The 19572-nt window shown below is 43.1% G+C and overlaps 1 protein-coding gene across 2 annotated transcripts in view; it reads right to left on the bottom strand.

Moving 5' to 3' along the window:
• ZC3H14 (zinc finger CCCH-type containing 14) overlaps nucleotides 1–17953 on the bottom strand; it is a 40403-nt gene extending 22450 nt beyond the window's left edge. The window contains exons 1-6 of one of the 2 annotated variants that reach the window (XM_054025270.1): nucleotides 17860–17953; nucleotides 16530–16572; nucleotides 7383–7497; nucleotides 2101–2141; nucleotides 1521–1716; nucleotides 700–1123 (exon numbers count right to left, since the gene is read on the bottom strand). In XM_054025270.1, the coding sequence (XP_053881245.1) occupies nucleotides 700–1123; nucleotides 1521–1716; nucleotides 2101–2141; nucleotides 7383–7497; nucleotides 16530–16572; nucleotides 17860–17895 (855 nt within the window). In that variant the 5' untranslated portion in view covers nucleotides 17896–17953. Of the gene's footprint in view, nucleotides 1–699; nucleotides 1124–1520; nucleotides 1717–2100; nucleotides 2142–7382; nucleotides 7498–16529; nucleotides 16573–17342; nucleotides 17784–17859 lie in introns of those variants that run through there. The other variant, XM_054025271.1, reaches the window with a different exon arrangement.
• Nucleotides 17954–19572: the final 1619 nt, after the last annotated feature.

Here is a 19572-nt window from a genome sequence, read left to right as displayed (position 1 = left end):
TATTTTTTTTTACTTTATTAAGAAGTTAGCAGTCCTAACAATTTGAAAGTCAACTATCCATTTATCCCTTTTCTTTTACACACAATGCTCCTAAATAAATTAATATGACATTCCTAGAATTATTAGCTTGCTGCTGACAGGCTCATTTTGACATCTACAGCAAGTGATGTAATAGCCATGACTTTTGAGACTAAGATTCATGCACCCTAAATACAAAGTTGTTTGGCACACTAAAAATACATAGAGATACATACACAAATAGGTAGATGGATATATTTCCTTCTTTGATCTTCAGTGTTGGTCTTTATTCCACACCTGGCAAACTGGAGATCTACAAAGAACTCATGCATGAACACAGCTATTCCAAAAAATCTAGAGATTAAAATGATTATTCTTACCTACCATATGCTCACTGCCAACAATGTTCTACTTCATTACTCCAAGTCAGTAAAGCACCAAACAGATGCCACATCACCAAGTTAGTCAACGATTTGTGAGGGCTTTTTTTTTTTTTTTTTTTTTTTTGAAGCACACTGGTTTTTGGCCAGCGGACCAAAGTGGTGAAATCCTGGCCCAACTTACATCAAAACTCCCATTGACTTCACTGGGGCCAGGATGCCCTCCTAGGTGTCATCCAAGGTGACTTGGCTTTGTTGAGTGTGTGTCAAATACAGACATAGTTTAGATCTGCATACTAACCTCACTGCTTATTTTATCAGCACTCAGTTTGGAGGTGGGCCTGTAACTTTCTGCTAAGCTGCCAAATGCTTCTGGATCACATAGTGGGATTGTTTCCAAAGACCTGCAGCTTTCCATGTCCAACTGCCTACCACCCTGTAGACTGCCTTGCTGCGGCAATCTTTGTAAGTGTATTTGGCTGTCCGTGCTTCTGCTAGCTGGTGGTCTGTAGATTTCAGCAGTAGGACGGGAAGATCCATAAGTTACAGTTACAACAGCTTTCTTCCGAGACAACAATGGATTCTCCTGCACAAAATTTAGGTCTTCATCAATGAGATCATCTGGTTCAGGTTTAATGTCAATCACAGCTTCAGAAGGCGACAACTCTCTTAGAGGCTTGACCGTTGACATTAAGCGGGATGCAGATCCATCTTCATAAGACTGCCTGGAGAAAGAAGAGGTTACAAAGTCTTAACTAACTGCCAGATAAGAATCCCTGAAAAACAAAATGTAGAAGAACGCTTAAATATAAGCAGAAATAAAAAACAAGATTTTGCTCTTTTAAAAAATCTGGCAGACTTGACATCTACTTTTAGTTTTAGTTTAGTTAGTTAAGATAAGAACATGTATTGCATAAAGAAGCATGAAGTAAACTTTCCAGGTATAATTTATTTTATGCAACACACAGTAGGCAACCCTTTTCTGCTTGAGACTGGAAAAGCCTCCATTCTCCTGTTCTGGTCTCGTCAGCTAGTTAATCCCTACTGCTCTCCCAAACAACAATTCCAGTGATGTATCCCCTGAAATCTGAGCTCTTGCCGATAAGCAGGTAGAAGCCTTACCGGGCAGCAGCAGCTCTCTGCTCTTGTGAGCTGGTTGAAACTCTTGAATCATTTCTTTCAGCCCGAGTGCTGGAGACTGCAAGAGGTGGTAAGATTTCCTCACGCCGTCTCTCATCACTCCCACATGAACTGCTTTTGCTTGAAGGCAAGTTGCTCTCAAAGATGTTTGAGTCTGAAGACTTTAGGCTAGTAGGTTCTGTGAAGACACGTGCACTTCACCCTTACATCAAAGTTCAGTGACTTCGCTTATGTAAATCAATTATACAGCAAGTGCAGCCTTAAAGCCACAAGCTAATGAACAACTGGCCTCTACAGAAATCCTCAGAAGCAAACCCACTGGACTTAAAAAGCAGCAAGACCTGCTTAAAAAGGTCATATTTACTTCATCCCAAAAGCAACATACATGACAATTTTCTTAATAGCCAGAAGCCACAGACATCATATACATTAAATATTAATGAAACAGACAATTAAGAACTTTTAAAAAACTGGCAAAATATATACACGAGTGTAAGAAAATACTGTACTGAGATCTGCTTCCAAAGCTAAGCTATTGCTTTCTTGGACAAACTTTACTTACCAGTAGTTACTGACCGTAGTTTATCTAACACACCATGTAGCCTGAAAAAAAGAGAGAGAGAAATTCTTTCAGAACAGTAGCCATTCAAAAATCAGCAAGGTTTATAAGTTTTATTTTTCATGTCATTTGAGTGAGCCTGCTTTCCACTTAAACAATCAGCCCTTTGTACATCCAACCCCAGAATCAATCAATTAAGATCTGCACACTCCCAGACTCCATCAATCAGTTTTGTACACACAGATAAAACACTGCTCTGTGCACCTGATCGATGCAAGATCCACTTCCCTAGCAAATGCTGCATATGGACACAATGTTTTTAAAGAGAGAGCAGTCAAGAAACACTGCCAAGGAAAAATTTCAGCTACAGCCCAAATTCAAAGGCTTCCTATTAAAAATGTATCAAGTAAAACCAACAAAGAAAACTACAAGGGAATAAAACAATCCTGTGTAAAATTTCAAACTGATTGAACACCTGCCTTCAGAGAAAAACAGAAATGCATGCCCCATTTTTAGCCCATTTTAGAATTCAACCTTACCTACTTGGTTGCAACCAGACATCTTCATAATTTAGGAGCCTAAGAGAGTTATGTGCCCAAATTCCATTGAAAGATTGAGTAAAGGATCTTTTCTTGCAAAATCAAAAGCTTTCAAGGTTCTCTCTTTTGCAATGAAAAATCTGCATCACTGACAACACCAGATGTAATACCATAAAGTTGCTTCATCAAAACCCTTCTATGTTCTGACATATTGTGATGAAATGCACCCCTGTATTCACACCCTACACACTACTGTGATAATCTTTGTACAAGGCATGCCTTTTGAGGTACACCTCTACCCCGATATAATGCGGTCGTGGGGAGCCAAAAATCCTTACCGCGTTATAGCTGAAACCCCATTATATTGGGGTGGGGCGGCAGGTCTCCAGCGGTGATTTAAAGAGCTCCGGGCTCCGGCTGTTGCGGGGATCCCAGGTCCTTTAAATCGCCGGCAGAGCCACACTGTCGCAGCCCCAGGGTGGGGCAGCAGGGCTCCAGCAGTGATTTAAAGGGCCCGGGGCTCCCCACAGCAGCCAGAGCCCCGGACCCTTTAAAGCGCTGCCCAAGCGCCGCTGCTACCACGCTATATGTGAACCCGTGTTATATCAGGTCACGTTATAACGGGGCAGAGGTGTATCATTTGAAAACTCCTAACTTGCTGATCAGTAATATCATTGTAAAATGCATCTAGCAACATTGTGTGTAAAGTTATGAACATAAGATGAAATCATGACTTAAGTGTGTTTCCCAGATAAATCTGGGGAGTAGCTAAACCAATTTCTCAAAGACAAAGGGCAAGCAGACACTCCAGCCAGGTGTCAACAAAGCTGATGGGCCATCCCCTATCCTGTGACCATCATTTGGCAAGAAAGGGGGACAAGGACAAAGAAAGCTGCATCTTAGAAAAGAAACAGCATGAGGTGTCCCTGGTCCATCAGACTCCCAGTCTCTCGGTTCTCAGCTGGAAATGCCTTTGTGATCGTCTTCTGTGCATTCTCACTAGAACACTCCCAAACCAGCGTCAGCTGAGCCCGGCTGATGTGATCATCATGGATCAACTTTCACATTCAGGGCTTGATTACACTTAAAATGCTATAGCAGCACAGCGGCACCACTGCAGTGCTTCAGTGCAGACACTACGTATGCTGACGGGACGGATTCTCCTGTTGATGTAGGTAATCCACCTCCCTGCGAAGTGGTAGCCTCCCCCCATGACTCCAAAACCTCATGATGAACAATTATGAAAAAACTTTCCCATCAGGGAAATTTCTTCCAAAGTCCTAGCAGCTGTGGATACTTTATACCCTGAAACACGACAGTATGAATCCCTCATAACTTTTCTCCTATCTAATGTAACACTAGGGGGGCTTACTGTCTTCACCTTCCATTAAATTTAGGTCTTGAATGGTTTTAAAGTTTGATAATATTTAAAGGGGTGTTGTGTTAATTTAGGGGCTTTTCACACCTTTCTTTGAACCATCTACAGCTGTTGCCAAAGAGAGAATACAGAAGTAGATGGACCAATCATCTGTCCTGATATGGCAATTCCTATGTTCCTGTAATGCCTAGAGAGACAAGGTGGGTGAAGTAATACCTTTTAGTGGACCAACTTCTGTTGATGAGAGAGGCAGGCTTATGAACTTAGGCCATGCGTATACGTACAGGGCTGCAGCGGCACAGCTGTACTGATACAGCTGCACTGCTGCAGCACGTCTGGCGAAGATGCTCTATGCCGACAGGACAAAGCTCTCCCGTCAGCATAACAAAACCATCTCTGTGCGCAGCCGTAGCTATGTCGGTGGGAGAAGCTCTCCCGCCAACATAGCACTGTCCACTCCGGCACTTATGTCAGTGTAACTTATGTCAGTCAAGGGGGTGGTTCTTTCACATCCCTGAGCAACATAAGTTATGCTGACATGTGCTATAGTGCAGACATAGCCTTACACAGAGCTCTTCTTCAGGTCTGGGAAAGGTACTCAGAGTGTCATAACTAAATACAAAGTGGAACAGATTGTTTAGCATAAGTAGTTAACACATATTTCAAGGGACCATTCAAGGTGAAGTGACCCATTAACACCCTTCCAGTCATAAAGGGAAGAGGAAGGGAGAGGGGGAGGCAGCTGGGGGAAGGTTGTTGGTTACAGATTATTGTAATAAGGCATAAATCCAGTGTCTGTTCAGTCCATGATTTTTAGTGTTTAGCTAAGTCAAGAATTTAAGCTCCCTGGGTCATCTTTTGAAAGCATTGTGCAACTTTCTCAAAAAAGATATACTGGCATTAGAAAAGGTTCAGAAAAGGGCAACTAAAATGATTAGAGGTTTGGAACGGGTCCCATATGAGGAGAGAGTAAAGAGGCTAGGACTTTCAGCTTGGAAAAGAGGAGACTAAGGGGGGATATGATAGAGGTATATAAAATCATGAGTGATGTGGAGAAAGTGGATAAGGAAAAGTTATTTACTTATTCCCATAATACAAGAACTAGGGGTCACCAAACGAAATTAATAGGCAGCAGGTTTAAAACAAATATAAGGAAGTTCTTCTTCACGCAGCGCACAGTCAACTTGTGGAACTCCTTACCTGAGGAGGTTGTGAAGGCTAGGACTATAACAGTGTTTAAAAGAGAACTGGATAAATTCATGATGGTTAAGTCCATTAATGGCTATTAGCCAGGATGGGTAAGGAATGGTGTCCCTAGCCTCTGTTTGTCAGAGGATGGAGATGGATGGCAGGAGAGAGATCACTTGATCATTGCCTGTTAGGTCCACTCCCTCTGGGGCACCTGGCATTGGCCACTGTCGGTAGACAGGATACTGGGCTAGATGGACCTTTGGTCTGACCTAGTACGGCCGTTCTTATGTTCTTATGTAACTTTCCTTTGAGCATGAGGACTGATAGGTCTGAGACAGAGTGACCACTTTGTGAAAAGTGTTCACTCACAGGGGATAGGGTGTTTTTTGTCTTTGATCATTTTTCTGTGAGAGTTCATTCAAGAGCGTAGTGATTGTTTGGTTTCACCCACATAGTTGTTATTGGGGCATTTAGTGCACTGGATGAGGTACACCACGTTGTGATAGGCATGTGTAGGACCCATGGATCTTGAAAGGTGTGTTGTGGGGGGTGTTGATCATTGCAACAGTGGAAATATGTCTGCAGGCTTTGCCTCTGTTGCTCTGGCAGGGTCTGGTGCTGCTTTGAGTGGATGCATTTTGGTCTGTGGGGAGCTTGCTTTTAATGAGGAGCTTGGAGAGGCTGGGAGATTGTTTGAAGGTCAGAAGAGGGAGTTCTGGAAAGATTTCTTTCAGGATGAAATCCCCATCGAGTATGGGTTTTAGTTGTTTCACGATACTCATATGGGTTCCAGTGTGGGTTGGTAGGTGATAACTAGGGCTATTCAGTCTCTCAGGATATCTGGGTGGCCCATTCCATGGTTGACCAGATCTTCTACTCTGGTGGAGTGCCCTTGTTTGGTGAAGGTGGTTGAAGTGTGTTAAGGTATATATCCTGGACTTTCTCCTTGGAGCATATTCTGTGGTATCTGAGTGCCTGACTTAAAGAACAGATTTTTTGGTGTGGTTACTTGATCTATGAAGACAGATGTGGTGATCCATGGGTTTCTTGTATATGGTTGTCTGTAGGGTTCCACTGTTGAAGCTGATTGTGGTATCCAACAAGTTGATGCTAGCGTGGGAGCGTTCCAGAAAGAGTTTAGTGGACAGGTGGTGGTTTTTAATGCTGTGGTGGAAATCTATCGTTGATGTATCTGAGGCATATCACTTGTTTCATGGTGCATTTGCTCAGAAATTCTTCTTCAAGGAGGAACATGAAGTGGTTGACATACTGGAAATCCATCCTGGTACCCATGGCTGTTCCTATGGTTTGGACAAAGCGTGGTATTGTTGAATGGAAAATTGCCATGGGTGAGGATGAAATGGAGGAGTTTCTCGATGTGTTTGAGGTAGATATCTGAGGGTTGTCCATTGTCTTGAAAATATTTCGAGGCAGGCAGCTATGCCATCACTGTGAGGGATATTGGCGTATAGGGAAGTGACATCCCTGGTGGTAAGGATAGTGTTCTGAGGGAGGTTGTTAATGTTGCAGAGTTTGTGGAAGAAGTTGCTTGTCTCTCTCACCAACAGAAGTTGGTCCAATACAAGATATTACCTCACTCACCTTGTCTCTCTAAAATCCTGTGACCAACACGGATACAACACTGCATAACAATAATGCCTACACAATATTAACATCTCTAACTCAAGCTGTGTTAATCTGAATAAACGGGAAGTTTACCAAATAAATCTACCATAATCAGCTGTGGCTGCACTGTGTAATGTTCTCTATTCTTATAGAATTTTGCAGTAATAATTTTCTGAGGGTGACTTCCTTGATGGGATTCAAATGTTTGAAACTCAATTTTGCTAACCATGTCTAAATAAACTCCTAATTTATTTTGAACATTTCAGAACCTTGAGGTTCAGCTGGAAAAGTGGATAAAAGGAGAATACCAATACCTCAATCTCTAACTGCTATATATATGTTAGTGTTACCACTGCCTGAATATTGGCAAGCTACAAGTAATAATTTTAAAAAATATCAGTTACTATATTGCATCACTTCATGCACAAGAAAAAATTAATTGATCAAATGTTATGTGTAATTTCTTATATTCTCAAGTCTCATATACAGAAAGCAGTTATGAAATGATTGTAAGAAGTAAGGTTCATGGAAAAAGTAGCTCACAAACATACCATACAGTAAACCTGACAGTGTTGTTTCCTAGGAAAAGAGAAAGGTCCTCTGTCATCTGCTCCTGACTCTTCTTGTTGGCTACCATTACCATAATATAATCAGGGAGCTCTTCATCTAATTGAAAGAAAAAAATATACAATTTGTTGTTATTTTTCAAAGCAACTTTGCAATTAACAATGACATTTTTATAAGATTTTCAAAGTAGAGTAGATGCACAAAAGAGATTAGATCCCCAAAGAAGACATCAGAATATTTCTCCAGTTTTACTATAAACCCCTTGGAATGAAGATCTTCATTAAACAGGAAGCACAGAGGTAGCAAGAGAACAGCAAAATCATGGCCAAACAGACTTGTTTGAACTGACTGGTAATTACTTGCAAATTTTCTTGCAAAATCAAAAGCTTTCAAGGTTCTCTCTTTTGCAATGAAAAATCTGCATCACTGACAACACTAGATGTAACACCATAAAGTTGCTTCATCAAAACCCTTCTATGTTCTGACATATTGTGATGAAATGCACCCCTGTATTCACACCCTACACACTACTGTGATAATCTTTGTACAAGGCATGCCTTGTGAGGTATCATTTGAAAACTCCTAACTTGCTGATCAGTAATATCATTGTAAAATGCATCTAGCAACATTGTGTGTAAAGTTATGAACATAAAATGAAATCATGACTTAAGTGTATTTCCCAGATAAATCTGGGGAGTAGCTAAACCAATTTCTCAAAGACAAAGGGCAAGCAGACGCCCCAGCCAGGTGTCAACAGAGCTGATGGGCCATCCCCTATCCTGTGACCATCCTTTGGCAAGAAAGGGGGACAAGGACAAAGAAAGCTGCATCTTAGAAAAGAAACAGTATGAGGTGTCCCTGGTCCATCAAACCCCCAGTCTCTCGGTTCTCAGCTGGAAATGCTTTTCAAAGAGGGACTGAAACTATAAAAGGGGGGGGGGGCAAGCACTCCAAAGCTCCCCTCCTCTCCCTCCCTGGCCATCTCCCTCTTTACACCTGAGAAGACAAAAGATGTAGCCATTGGACTCTGGGGGAGGGATCCTCACCTGGAAGTTGTTCAGTAATGCTGCTGGAAACATGTGGTAAGAAATTTTGCTTTGAATCTAATATCTAACCTGTATTCTTAAATTTATTCACTTAAATCTGGGTTACTGTTGATATTGTACTATATGTACCATATGACTTTTAAAAACAAACTTTGTATTTGTGGATAATCCAAGCCAGTCACTCTTTTCGCAACCTGTGTATTGTATAATTTTAACATTAGCTTTAATAACATTTTTAAATCTCTTAAGCTAGGCACCAGAAAGCATTTTTATCTTTATTTTCTTGTAACCATTTCTGACTTTTATGCCTCATTGCTCGTACTCACTTAAAATGCTCTCTTTGTAGTTAATAAACTTAATTAAGCTAATGCAGTATTTAAGTAGAAGTGTCTGAGTAACTCCATTTAAGATGGTAAGCTTGTGTGTATTATTCCTTAAAGGAATGACAGAATTAATGTGGACTGTTCAGGAGAGGGCTGTGCAGTACAAGACATACATTTAGGGGGGAGAAATCCAGGACTGGGAGTGCGTTGGGGTCACCCTGCAGTATAACTAAGGTTGGTAAGAACCAGAGTGAAACCCAAGTGTGGCTGGCAGGCTGCAGCTGAACAGAGACTCATGGTGTGACCTGCATGCTGGAAGGCTGTTTGTGAGCAGCCTAGGTGGGAGCTACTATAAGCAAGGTATTGCGAGGCTCCCAATGTTTACTCCTGAGGGCATTCTGCACAATAAAATAAAATAAAATAAAATAAAAATAAAAATTCTGCATACAATATTTTAAAATTCTGCAAAATTCTGCAAATTTTATTTGTCAAATAAATGTGGAGGCTCCAGCATGGCATTGAGGAGCACAGGCCACTGGCTGCACAGAGGTGGGAGATCACTGTACAGCTCCCACCCGGGGGACAGACTCCGTGGTGAGGCTGCACCCAACCCTGACACAGCACAAGGACCGGACCTGCCCCAGAAACACCCCAGGGCCCTGCCCCTCCATGCCAAGTGCACCAGGTGTGGGCAAGCAGGCTCAGAAAGACAGGATCCAACTGTGGAGGGGCTTAGTGTGGGGGGATCCAGGTGTGGATTGAGAAGGTTCTGTGTGGGGCAATCTGGGTACGGGTGGCTCAGTGGGGTCCAGGTGCAGGGGAGAGGGGGGCAGAATCTGGATGCACAGAGGCTTCTTGGGGGGTTCTGGGTGCAACAGTAATGGGACTCAGCAGAGGGGTCCAGGTGAAGGTGGCTGGGGCTCAGCGGGGGGACAGACATCAGCAGGAGGGGTATGGGAAGCTCAGCGGTGGGGTCCAGATTCTGGAGGAGTGGGGCTCAGTGAGGTGGGGACCCAGGTGCAGCTGGCTGGGGTTCGGTACGGTGAGGATCCGGGTGTGATTGGTTCGTCAGGGTGGTACGGGGGTGGGGCTCGTTGGGGGGGTTATGGGTGCGAGGGTCTGGGTATGAGGGGTTCTGGATGCAGTGGGGGTTGGGGTGGATAGGGGAGCAGCTCCCTGTACAGTGATCCCTCCCCCTGCAGCTGAGGAGAGATGGGATATGGATGCAGGAAACACCAGGGAGGGTGGAAGGCGTGGGCAGGAGTTTGAAGAGCTTCCTACAGCCCAGGGAGAAATCTGGGGGTGGGTCTGACAAAGCCCCAGATGCCATGCAGGGGAAGAGGAAGTCCTGTCCTCCCTAGCCCAGCCGGAACTAGCAGCTAACCCCAGTGCAGGGTAGGAGCCACCAGCCGGGTCTTCCCCAGTCCCAGCCCCTGCCCCACAGTGATTTAGCTGCCGGCTGCCCTGGGCACCAGAAACATACTGCTGAGGAGAGTCGCATAACTGCTCTTGTGGCTTCCCTTTGCTTCCTTGTCAGAAAGTCATTTTTCTGCGGGGAAGCAAAGAAGTCTGCAGGGGACATAAATTCTGAGCATGTGCAGTGGTGCAGAATTCCCCCAGGAGTAAAGGTTGTAGTACAGGGATGAGACAGCCCCTCACTGGTCTGAACTGCATTCTGGTATGTCAAACATACCTACTTACGACAGCACAACAAATGGATTATCTGATAAGCAAATGAATAAGCAAGCTTTTCATTAACAAGTTTTTCCACTTGCTCTGAAATACAATACAAGCTTCAGATATGGCTAAAGCACATAAGATTGTCAACTCCACCAGAAGCAAAATTAAAGATTACAGTAAAATTTTAAAAGAGCAAGTGAGTCACACATACACGATAAACATATGAACAAAGTCGTTTTGATATCACATTTGTATATTATGGCCTTTTCTTTAAACACTATATGTTTTCTCATTTATTCAAATATTTAAGATAAAAGCCCTATACTGCAAAAGGGCTTTATCCTTCAGGAAAAGCAACCAAATAGAGCAAGGGTCGGCAACCTCCTGCACACGGCCCATCAAGGTAATCTGCTGGCGGGCCGCAAGACATTTTGTTTACGTTGACCGTCTGCAGGCACGGCCCCCCCCGCAGCTCCCAGTGGCCGCGGTTCGCCGTTCCCAGCCAATGGGAACTGCGGGAAGCGGCGGCCAGCACATCCCAGAAATAGAGAAATTTGCTTTCTAATTTATGCATAAAATTTACAGACAAACCTTTACCTATTAACTTCAAAAATTCGATCTAAAAATATTGAATAAGCATAGACAGACACTATATACTTCAAGGGGGGATGGTAAGATCATTAGGGTCTGGATTCAGCAAAGCACTTCAACTCGTGCATAACTAGGCATGTCAGCAGTGCCAATTAAATCACTTAAAATTACATACATGTTTAAGTGCTTTGTTCAATCAGGGCCTGGGTCTATATGTAAGATTAAAAACAATTGGTCATTTCAGATGAATACCAATGAAAGGATGTGTTCTTACTTTCATTCCTTATATATATAAAGCACTTTGCAATTCTCAACAGTGCCTTCCATTTCAAAGTATTATATTATTAAAACCTGAATAGCCCTTTGAGCAGCAGCATTTCAAACGACTTTATGAAAAGGATTCGATGTACCCTTTTTTATTTTGGTGACACTTAACGATGCTGCACAACCCCAAAGCTACCGTTGTCACTAAACGTAAAAGAAAACTAATAATGTTTACTGAAGATAATCCAATTCAGAACTCCTCCTTATCTATCTTTATCTGAGGGATTGGTGGGGAATGCTGCTGAGAGGAAATAGTGGTTACAACTACAAGTTTGTCACGGAGGTCATGGATTCCGTGACTTTCCACAATCTCCATGAAATTCTGCAGCTGCAGCGGCCAGTGGGGCTGGTTCCGGGGGCCCCCCAGTGCAGCCATGCCCTGGGGCTAAGATTTAGTCAGGGGTGTTTATAGTAAAAGTCATGGACAGGTCATGGGCCGTGAATTTTTGTTTACTGTCCATGACCTGTCCATGACTTTTACTAAAAATACCCATGACTAAAGCTTAACCTTAATAATGGTACATCAATTCTTTATTTTAAAAAAAAAAACCAAAAAAAAAAAAAAATCAAGGCCCCAATCTTGAAGCAACTTATTTGTGTGCTTAACTTTACACTGTAAGTTGTCTGACTTCAGAGAGACTACTCACAGTGTGTGAGGCTGAGCATATTTGTATTTAACATGTTTATTACAGTAGTACAGCGATCAGCAACTTTTGGCACGCAGCTTGCCAGGGTAAGCCCCTCTGGTGGGCCGGAACGGTTTGTTTACCTGCCGCGTCCGCAGGTTTGGCTGATTGCGGCTCCCACTGGCCGCAGTTCGCCGCTCCAGGCCAATGGGGGCTGCAGGAAGCGGCATGGGCCGAGAGATGTGCTGGCCGCAGCTTCCCACCGCCCACATTGACCTGGAGCGGCGAACCGTGGACACGACAGGTAAACAAACTGTCCCGGCCCACCAGGGGGCTTATCCTAGCGAGCTGCGTGCCAAAGGTTGCTGATCCCTGCAGTAGTACTTTAGAACAAATCAAGAGTGGGGCCCCATTTTACTAGGACTCTACAGAGCAGCAGACAGCCCATGCCCCGAAGACTTTGTACAAGCACATGCATAAGCCTTTACAATATCAGGGCCTAAGGAAACAAATCAGAGAAAAGAGGAGGAAATCTTAAACTGAAATGAAAGCGTAACAGAACAGAATTACATTTTCTCTCATATTTTAAAATGTACAGAGGAGTATGACACAGTTTGTGTGACTACAGCAGTTAAATTCATATACTGCAACAGCAGTTCTTAAAGTTCATAAGATATCATTTCAGCCCTGTGCTAGTAGTTTGTGAACCGTTCCAGAATAAGATATTACTGTTCGCAGTCCCCTAGTTCTCTTACTAAATGTATGGAAGTTACTCCCTTGCTGAAAAACTTGGGCATCTGTACAAATGTGAAATTTTGGTATATTTTGAAAAATTGTGGATTAGCATTTTAGAATATTTTTTCTTCCTTTTAGTTTCCTATGTTGTGAGATTTTCCTTTAACAGTTATTTCTACATTATAAATAACTTTAAAAAAACAAAAACAACAGTCTTTTTGCAGAAAACCTAACAGAATGGCACAAATAGACACAAATCAGAACAAAAATGTACACATACAGAATGGTCTATGCTCAGAATAGTAAAAATGTCTCAAGAAGTAGGGAGGATTTTGGTTTTCTAAAGGAAGAAATGGAGGCAAATATTAATTGGAAGGCTGTTCCAAGCATTAAGGGTAACATGAAAGAAGGTGTAAAAATCAGGAGCGAGAAATGACGACAAAGGACCACAACAACTTGAGTGTAGACAGGAGGTAGGATAAGACATGGGCAGAGATGTAGGTGAGTCCAGAGACCTTTCAATAAAACAAGAAGCTTGAACTTAATTCAGAAGACGAACAAGAGCCATTGTAAAGATTATCTTGGTAACTGTCTTTTGAATGAACTAGTTGGTGGGGACAGACAATTGAAGAGGGGGTTACAGAAGAACAGCCATATTGGCTCAGATCAAAGGTCCATCTAGCCCAGTATCCTGTCTTCCAACACTGGCTAATGCCAGGTGCTTCAGAGAGAATGAACAGAATAGGTAGTTACAAGTGATCCATCCCCAGTCTCCCATTCCCAGCTTCTGGCAAACAGAGGCTAGGGACACCATCCCTGTCCATCCTGGCTAATAGCCATTGATGGATGTATCTTCAATAAACTTATTTCGTTATTTTTTGAACCCTGTTATCGTCTTGGCCTTCACAACATCCTTTGGCAAAGAGTTCCACAGGTTGACTATGTGTTGTGTGAATAAATACTTCCTTTTGTTTCTTTTAAACCTGCTGCCTATCAATTTCATTTGGTGACCCCTATTTCTTGTGTTAGGAGAAGGAGTAAATAACACTTTCTTCTTTACTTTCTCAACACCAGTCATGATTTTATAGACCTCTATGATATCCCCTCCTTAGTCATCTCTTTTCCAAGCTGAAAAGTCACAGTCTTATTAATCTCTCTTCATATGGAAACTGTTCCATACCCCTAGTCATTTTTTCTGTACCTTTTCCAATTCCAATATATCTTTTTTGAGATGGGCTGACCAGATCTGCATAAAGTTTTCAAGATGTAGGCATATCATGGATTTATATAAAGGCAATATGATATTTTCTGTCTTATTATCTATCCCTTTCCTAATGATTCCCAACATTCTGTTAGCTTTTTTGACTGCTGCTGCACATTGAGTGCTTGTTTTCAGAGAACTATCCACAATGATCCAAGATCTCTTTCTTAAGTAGAAACAGCTAATTTAAACCCCATCATTTTATATGTATAGTTGGGATGATGTTTTCCAACATGTATTACTTTGCACTTATCAGCATTGAATTTCATCTGCCATTTTGTTGCCCAGTCACCCAATTTTGTAAGATCCTTTTGTAGCTCTTCACAGTCTGCCTGGGACTTAACTATCCTGAGTAGTTTTGTATCATCTGCAAATTTTTCCACCCTCTTGTTTACCCCCTTTTCCAGATCATTTATGAATATGTTGAATAGAACTGGTCCCAGTACAGATCCCTGGGGACACCACTATTTACCTCTCTCCATTCTGAAAACTGACTATTTATTACTACCCTTTGTTTCCTATCTTTTAACCGGTTACCAACCCATGAGAGGACCTTCCCTCTTATTCCCATGACATCTTACTTTGCTTAAGAGCCTTTGGTGAGGGACCTTGTCAAAGGCTTTCTGAAAATCTAAGTACACTATATCCACTGGTGTCAAGTATCAGAGGGGTAGCCGTGTTAGTCTGAATCTGTAAAAAGCAACAGAGGGTCCTGTGGCACCTTTAAGACTAACAGAAGTATTGGGAGCATAAGCTTTCGTGGGCATCTGAAGAAGTGAGGTTCTTACCCACGAAAGCTTATGCTCCCAATACTTCTGTTAGTCTTAAAGGTGCCACAGGACCCTCTGTTGCTTTTTATATCCACTGGATCCCCCTTGTCCACATGCTTGTTGACCCTTTCAAAGAATTCTAGTAGATTGGTGAGGCATGATTTCCCTTTACAAAAACCATGTTGACTCTTCCCCCAACAAATTGTGTTTAGCTATGTGTCTGATAATTCTGTTCTTTACTATAGTTTCAACCAATTTGCCCTGTACTGCAGTGAGGCTTACCGGTCTGTAATGGCCAGGATCGCTTCTGGAATCTTTTTTTTAAATTGGTGTCACATTAGCTATGCTCCAGTCATCTGTTACAGAAGCTGATTTAAATGATAGGTTACATACCACACTTAATAGTTCTGCAATTTCACATTTGAGTTCCTTCAGAACTTCTGGGTGAATACCAACAGGTCCTGGTGACTTATTACTGTTTAATTTATCCATCTGTTCCAAAACCTCCTCTGCTGTCTCCTCAATCTGAGAGAGTTCCTCAGATTTGTCACCTAAAAAGAATGTTTCAGGCTGAGGAAACTCCCTCATATCCTCAACCATGAAGACCAATGCAAAGACTTCATTTAGTTTCTCCGCAATGGCCTTATCCTCTTTGAGTGCTCCTTTAGCATCTCGATACTCCAGTAGCCTCACTGATTGTTTAGCAGGCTTCCTGCTTCTGATGTACTTACAAAAATGTTGCTGTTACTTTTTGAGTTAACTAGTTGTTCTTCAAATCCCTTTTCGCCTTTTGCTCCTTTCTATTTTCCTCAATAGGATTTAACTTCTACTTTTTAAAGGATGCCTTTTTGCTTCTAACTGCTTCTTTTACTTTGTTGTTTAGCCCTGGTGGCACACTTTTGGTCTTCTTACTATGTTTTTTAATTTGGTATACATTTATTTGAACCTCTATTATGGTGTCTTTAAAAAGTTTCCATGAAGCTTGCAGGGATTTCACTTTTGGCACTATACCTTTTAATTTCTAGTTAACTAACTTCCTCATTTGGCGTAATTAAAATCAGAGATTACTAGAGTACTAATAACATCTTGGCACTAGAAAAAAGAAAGAACTGATTTCAGAGATGTTGTTGAAAAAGAAGCTGTATGATTGAGAAACCAGAGAACTGAAAGGTAACAGTGGGAAGGAAAGAGAGGAATTAAAGAAGACAACCAGGCTGCATGGTTGAATGACCAAATATACAGTGGGGCTGACAAACAAATTAAAGAGAAGACTTGCAAGGAGAAATTATGAGCTCATCCCCTTCAGACATGATGGACTGAGAAGATGATGGGGCATCCTTTCATAACAACTTTCGGTAAACCTGTAAATTAGCCATCTGACACATTTAAATAGGTGGCAGGATTAATTTTGAACCCAGCTACAACCTTTGGGCTTGATCACCCAATGGCATGTGATCCTTGCACCCATGTAGCCCATTCCCCAGGGACTTCAACTGTGCTCCAGGTAAGTGGCAGAGTTTGTAAATATAAATCCAGATACGGGATGGAAGCCTTTCTCAGGGTTGCTTTCAGTGGAGCATTATATCAAATTGTGAACTATTGTTGCACTAAAATAAATAGCTAAAGTCAAGTGCAGTACCTAAACCCCACACACTGTCATGGGAGGAAACTACCTTATACTCTTGCAAGGGACAGACACAAACTAGCAGGTGTTTTCCACCTTTAGCTACAATGAGCTAAAATAAAATAAAGCTATTAAACAGAATAAAACTTACCGACATAAGCCCCCAGCTCCTGCAATTTTCCCTTTATAGCGCCCTATAAAAAGAAAATAAATTAAGATTGCATTTAAGTTAAGGAACATTGGATATGACTAATACCCAAACTCTGAGAGAATTTTGGTTGCTAAAATTTGTTTGTCAACACCAGTAATACAGATCTTGTACAGGTGTTGAGCTTATTTTTCCTCTTTTCCACTATTTGCAATGCAAACTTCCAAAGGGAGAGGCAGTGTTGACAACTCTCATGATGTAATCACCAGTCTCTCAGTATCTGGGATAACTCTAGATCAGAGAGCCGCAACAGTTGGTACGTGGCCCATCAGGGAAATCCGCTGGCAGGCCCAGACGGTTTGTTTACCTGCAGCGTCCGCAGGTTCGGCTGAGCGCAGCTCCCACTGGCCGCGGTTCGCCGTTCCAGGCCAATGGGGGCTGCGGGAAACGGTGCAGGCTGAGGGATGTGCTGGACGCCGCTTCCTGCGGTCCCCATTGGCCTGGAACAGCGAACCACAGCCAGTGGGAGCTGCGATCGTCCGAACCTGTGGATGCTGCAGGTAAACAAACTAGCCCAGCCCACCAGCGGATTTCCCTGATGGGCCGCGTGCCAAAGGTTGCTGATCCCTGTTCTAGCTCTTTGAGTAATGAGATTACTTGAAAATCTCCATTTATGTTTTTAAATTCCTAGCCCTTCATAGTTGCAGAGAAACACTGGAAAACGTGAACCCCCAAAATAAAAACAAACAATAAAAAGAAACCTTGCTTTTCAAATCTCATTTTTAAACCAATCTCATGACCTGGGGGGGAATCTACCTCATGATTTTTGAATCAGGATTGGTGTAGGCTAGTGATGGGCTCGAGGTGCACAATTCAGATCCAGGGTTCGGCCTCCCCGAGCGCGAGGCTGTTTGGATGTCGGTTCGGCCCAGTCCAGAGCCGGCTTTGGCGGCACAGTTCGGATCTGGATGCGGGTTCGGATTCCAAACTCCGATGAAAGCGGGGTGTCGGACGGGGGGGGGGTGTTGAGGCCTCTCGCCACCTGTTCTCACTCCCTGACCCTTCCCCCGTCACCTGGCCCATCTCCCGCTGTGTGCGCGCGCGTCGGGGAGGGGGCTGGACGTGGACCCCGGCGGACGGTTTACAGCTGGGCCCGGGGCTCATTAGCGTACGGCCCGTGACACCAGCCTCGGGCCCTGTTCAGCGGCTGCAGCGCGGGGGTCTGGGGCCGCACCCGTCGGGACCACGGCGAGCGGGGGCAGCTGGGAACTCTGTGCCGGGAGGGGGGGCAGCCCAGCCGGCCGCAGGGGCTCGCGGCCCCCTTCTCGCTCACCCGGATCTTGCGGCTGATCTCGGTGCCGATCTCCATGGTCGCAATGTCTGAGGAGTCCCGGGCCGCCGCCGCTACCACCACAGGCCGGGCCGACACAGAGAGCGCGGCCTCCGCCTGCTGCGCCCTCTGCCGGGCAGCCCAGGAACAGCACCCGCCGGGACTAAGCCCAGCCCCCGGCCCTCTACAGAGCGGGTCGGGGCCGGCTGCTCTGCCCGCCACAGGTCCCCTCTGCACAGAGCCTCCCCATCGCCACTGAGAGCCTCATCCCTGCTCGCCCTACACACCACTCTCCTTCTGTTACACCTGCCCAGCTCCCAGGCTCTCAGACACCGATAACCACCTTTTTTTTTTAAGGGGGGGTTTTGGAAATATCCATTTTTTTTTTCAATTCCGAGTCATTTAAAAAAAACCTGTATCCCAAACAACTAAGGATGGGATTCACAAAGGTACTTAGGCACCTAAACTTCAGTTTTAGGCTCCACTGTGATTCACAAAATTCCCACCAAACCCTGCAGGCGCCTGTATTTTGAGGGTAAAAGTTAGAGCCCTGTGTGGATACAAAATTCATACCCGCAGATGTGGATATCCACAGATTTAAAGGGCTCTGCCAGGAACCACAGTGGCAAAAGCAGCAGCATCTTGGGCCCCCACTCGCAAGAGCCATTATCCACCACAGACAGCTCCTCTCCCTGACATGACTGTACTGCACTCAGACCTGCCCACTGTAAGCCCAGTTTAACAGGCCAGTATACAGTTGGTAGTTTGGACTGCTCCAAAGTGGCATAAAGCAGTGAGAGCATACAAGTGAATCTATCCATAAAAGCTAAAATTAAAACACAAATTAAGGTTGATACTACATATATTTAAATCATTGTATATATCAGATGGTAACTTTTTTTAAACTTGTATTATTGTAGTGCTTAACAGCTTGTACCCCATTGTGCTAGGTGCTATACAAACACAGAGCAAAAAAACAGCCCCCGCCCCAACAGTTTACAATGTAAGAATAAGTCAAGAGACATCAGATGGTTCCAGACGAATATGAGAGTACAAGGAAAAAATGAGAGAGTATTGATCAGCATATCAAGAAGTGATCTTAACACACCTTAATAATTGAAACAAAAAAGGTTATTTCCATACAAAACAACTACAATCAAAGACATATCAGTAACTTAAAGGTAAAAAACATTAACATTACAGGGATGTTGTAATTATCCCCAAAACAAGCATACAAACCCAGGAGTTAAGGTAAAACTTACAAGAAAAACAAACATATTAAAATATGGAAATAAACAGTAAAGACATCTAAATAACATGAACTCTGTCCTGTAACAACACCATGCAATAACCATAAAATTATGATCAATAATATTTTTTATGGTCCAAGATTAGATTAAATTGACTTTAAAGACATTAAGGACAGTTGTAAAAAATTACTTATGGGTTCACTACAGAGCCAAGATAAAGTTGTCTGGATAAGGAAGGTCTGAATGCTAAAGGACATATTGTAAAATTAATTTTATCTCAAATTGGTGGATTTACTTGTAAATTATCTTTGAATACAGAATGAATTTTCTGATAGAGTGCTGTAATTTTGGGGAGCATCTGCTGTATTCTTCATACATAAATCAGTGATTCATCTCTGTATTAAGTGCAAATCTCAGTTTTAACTACAAAGCTGTAACTGGAGAACCTCAATAATAATCTCAGCTA

This window comes from Malaclemys terrapin, chromosome 4 (assembly GCF_027887155.1).
Source record: "Malaclemys terrapin pileata isolate rMalTer1 chromosome 4, rMalTer1.hap1, whole genome shotgun sequence".
NCBI classification, from domain to species: Eukaryota; Metazoa; Chordata; order Testudines; family Emydidae; genus Malaclemys; species Malaclemys terrapin.
The sequence above is the reverse complement of the archived record's forward strand: the minus strand, read 5'-3'. Positions and strand labels throughout refer to the sequence as shown.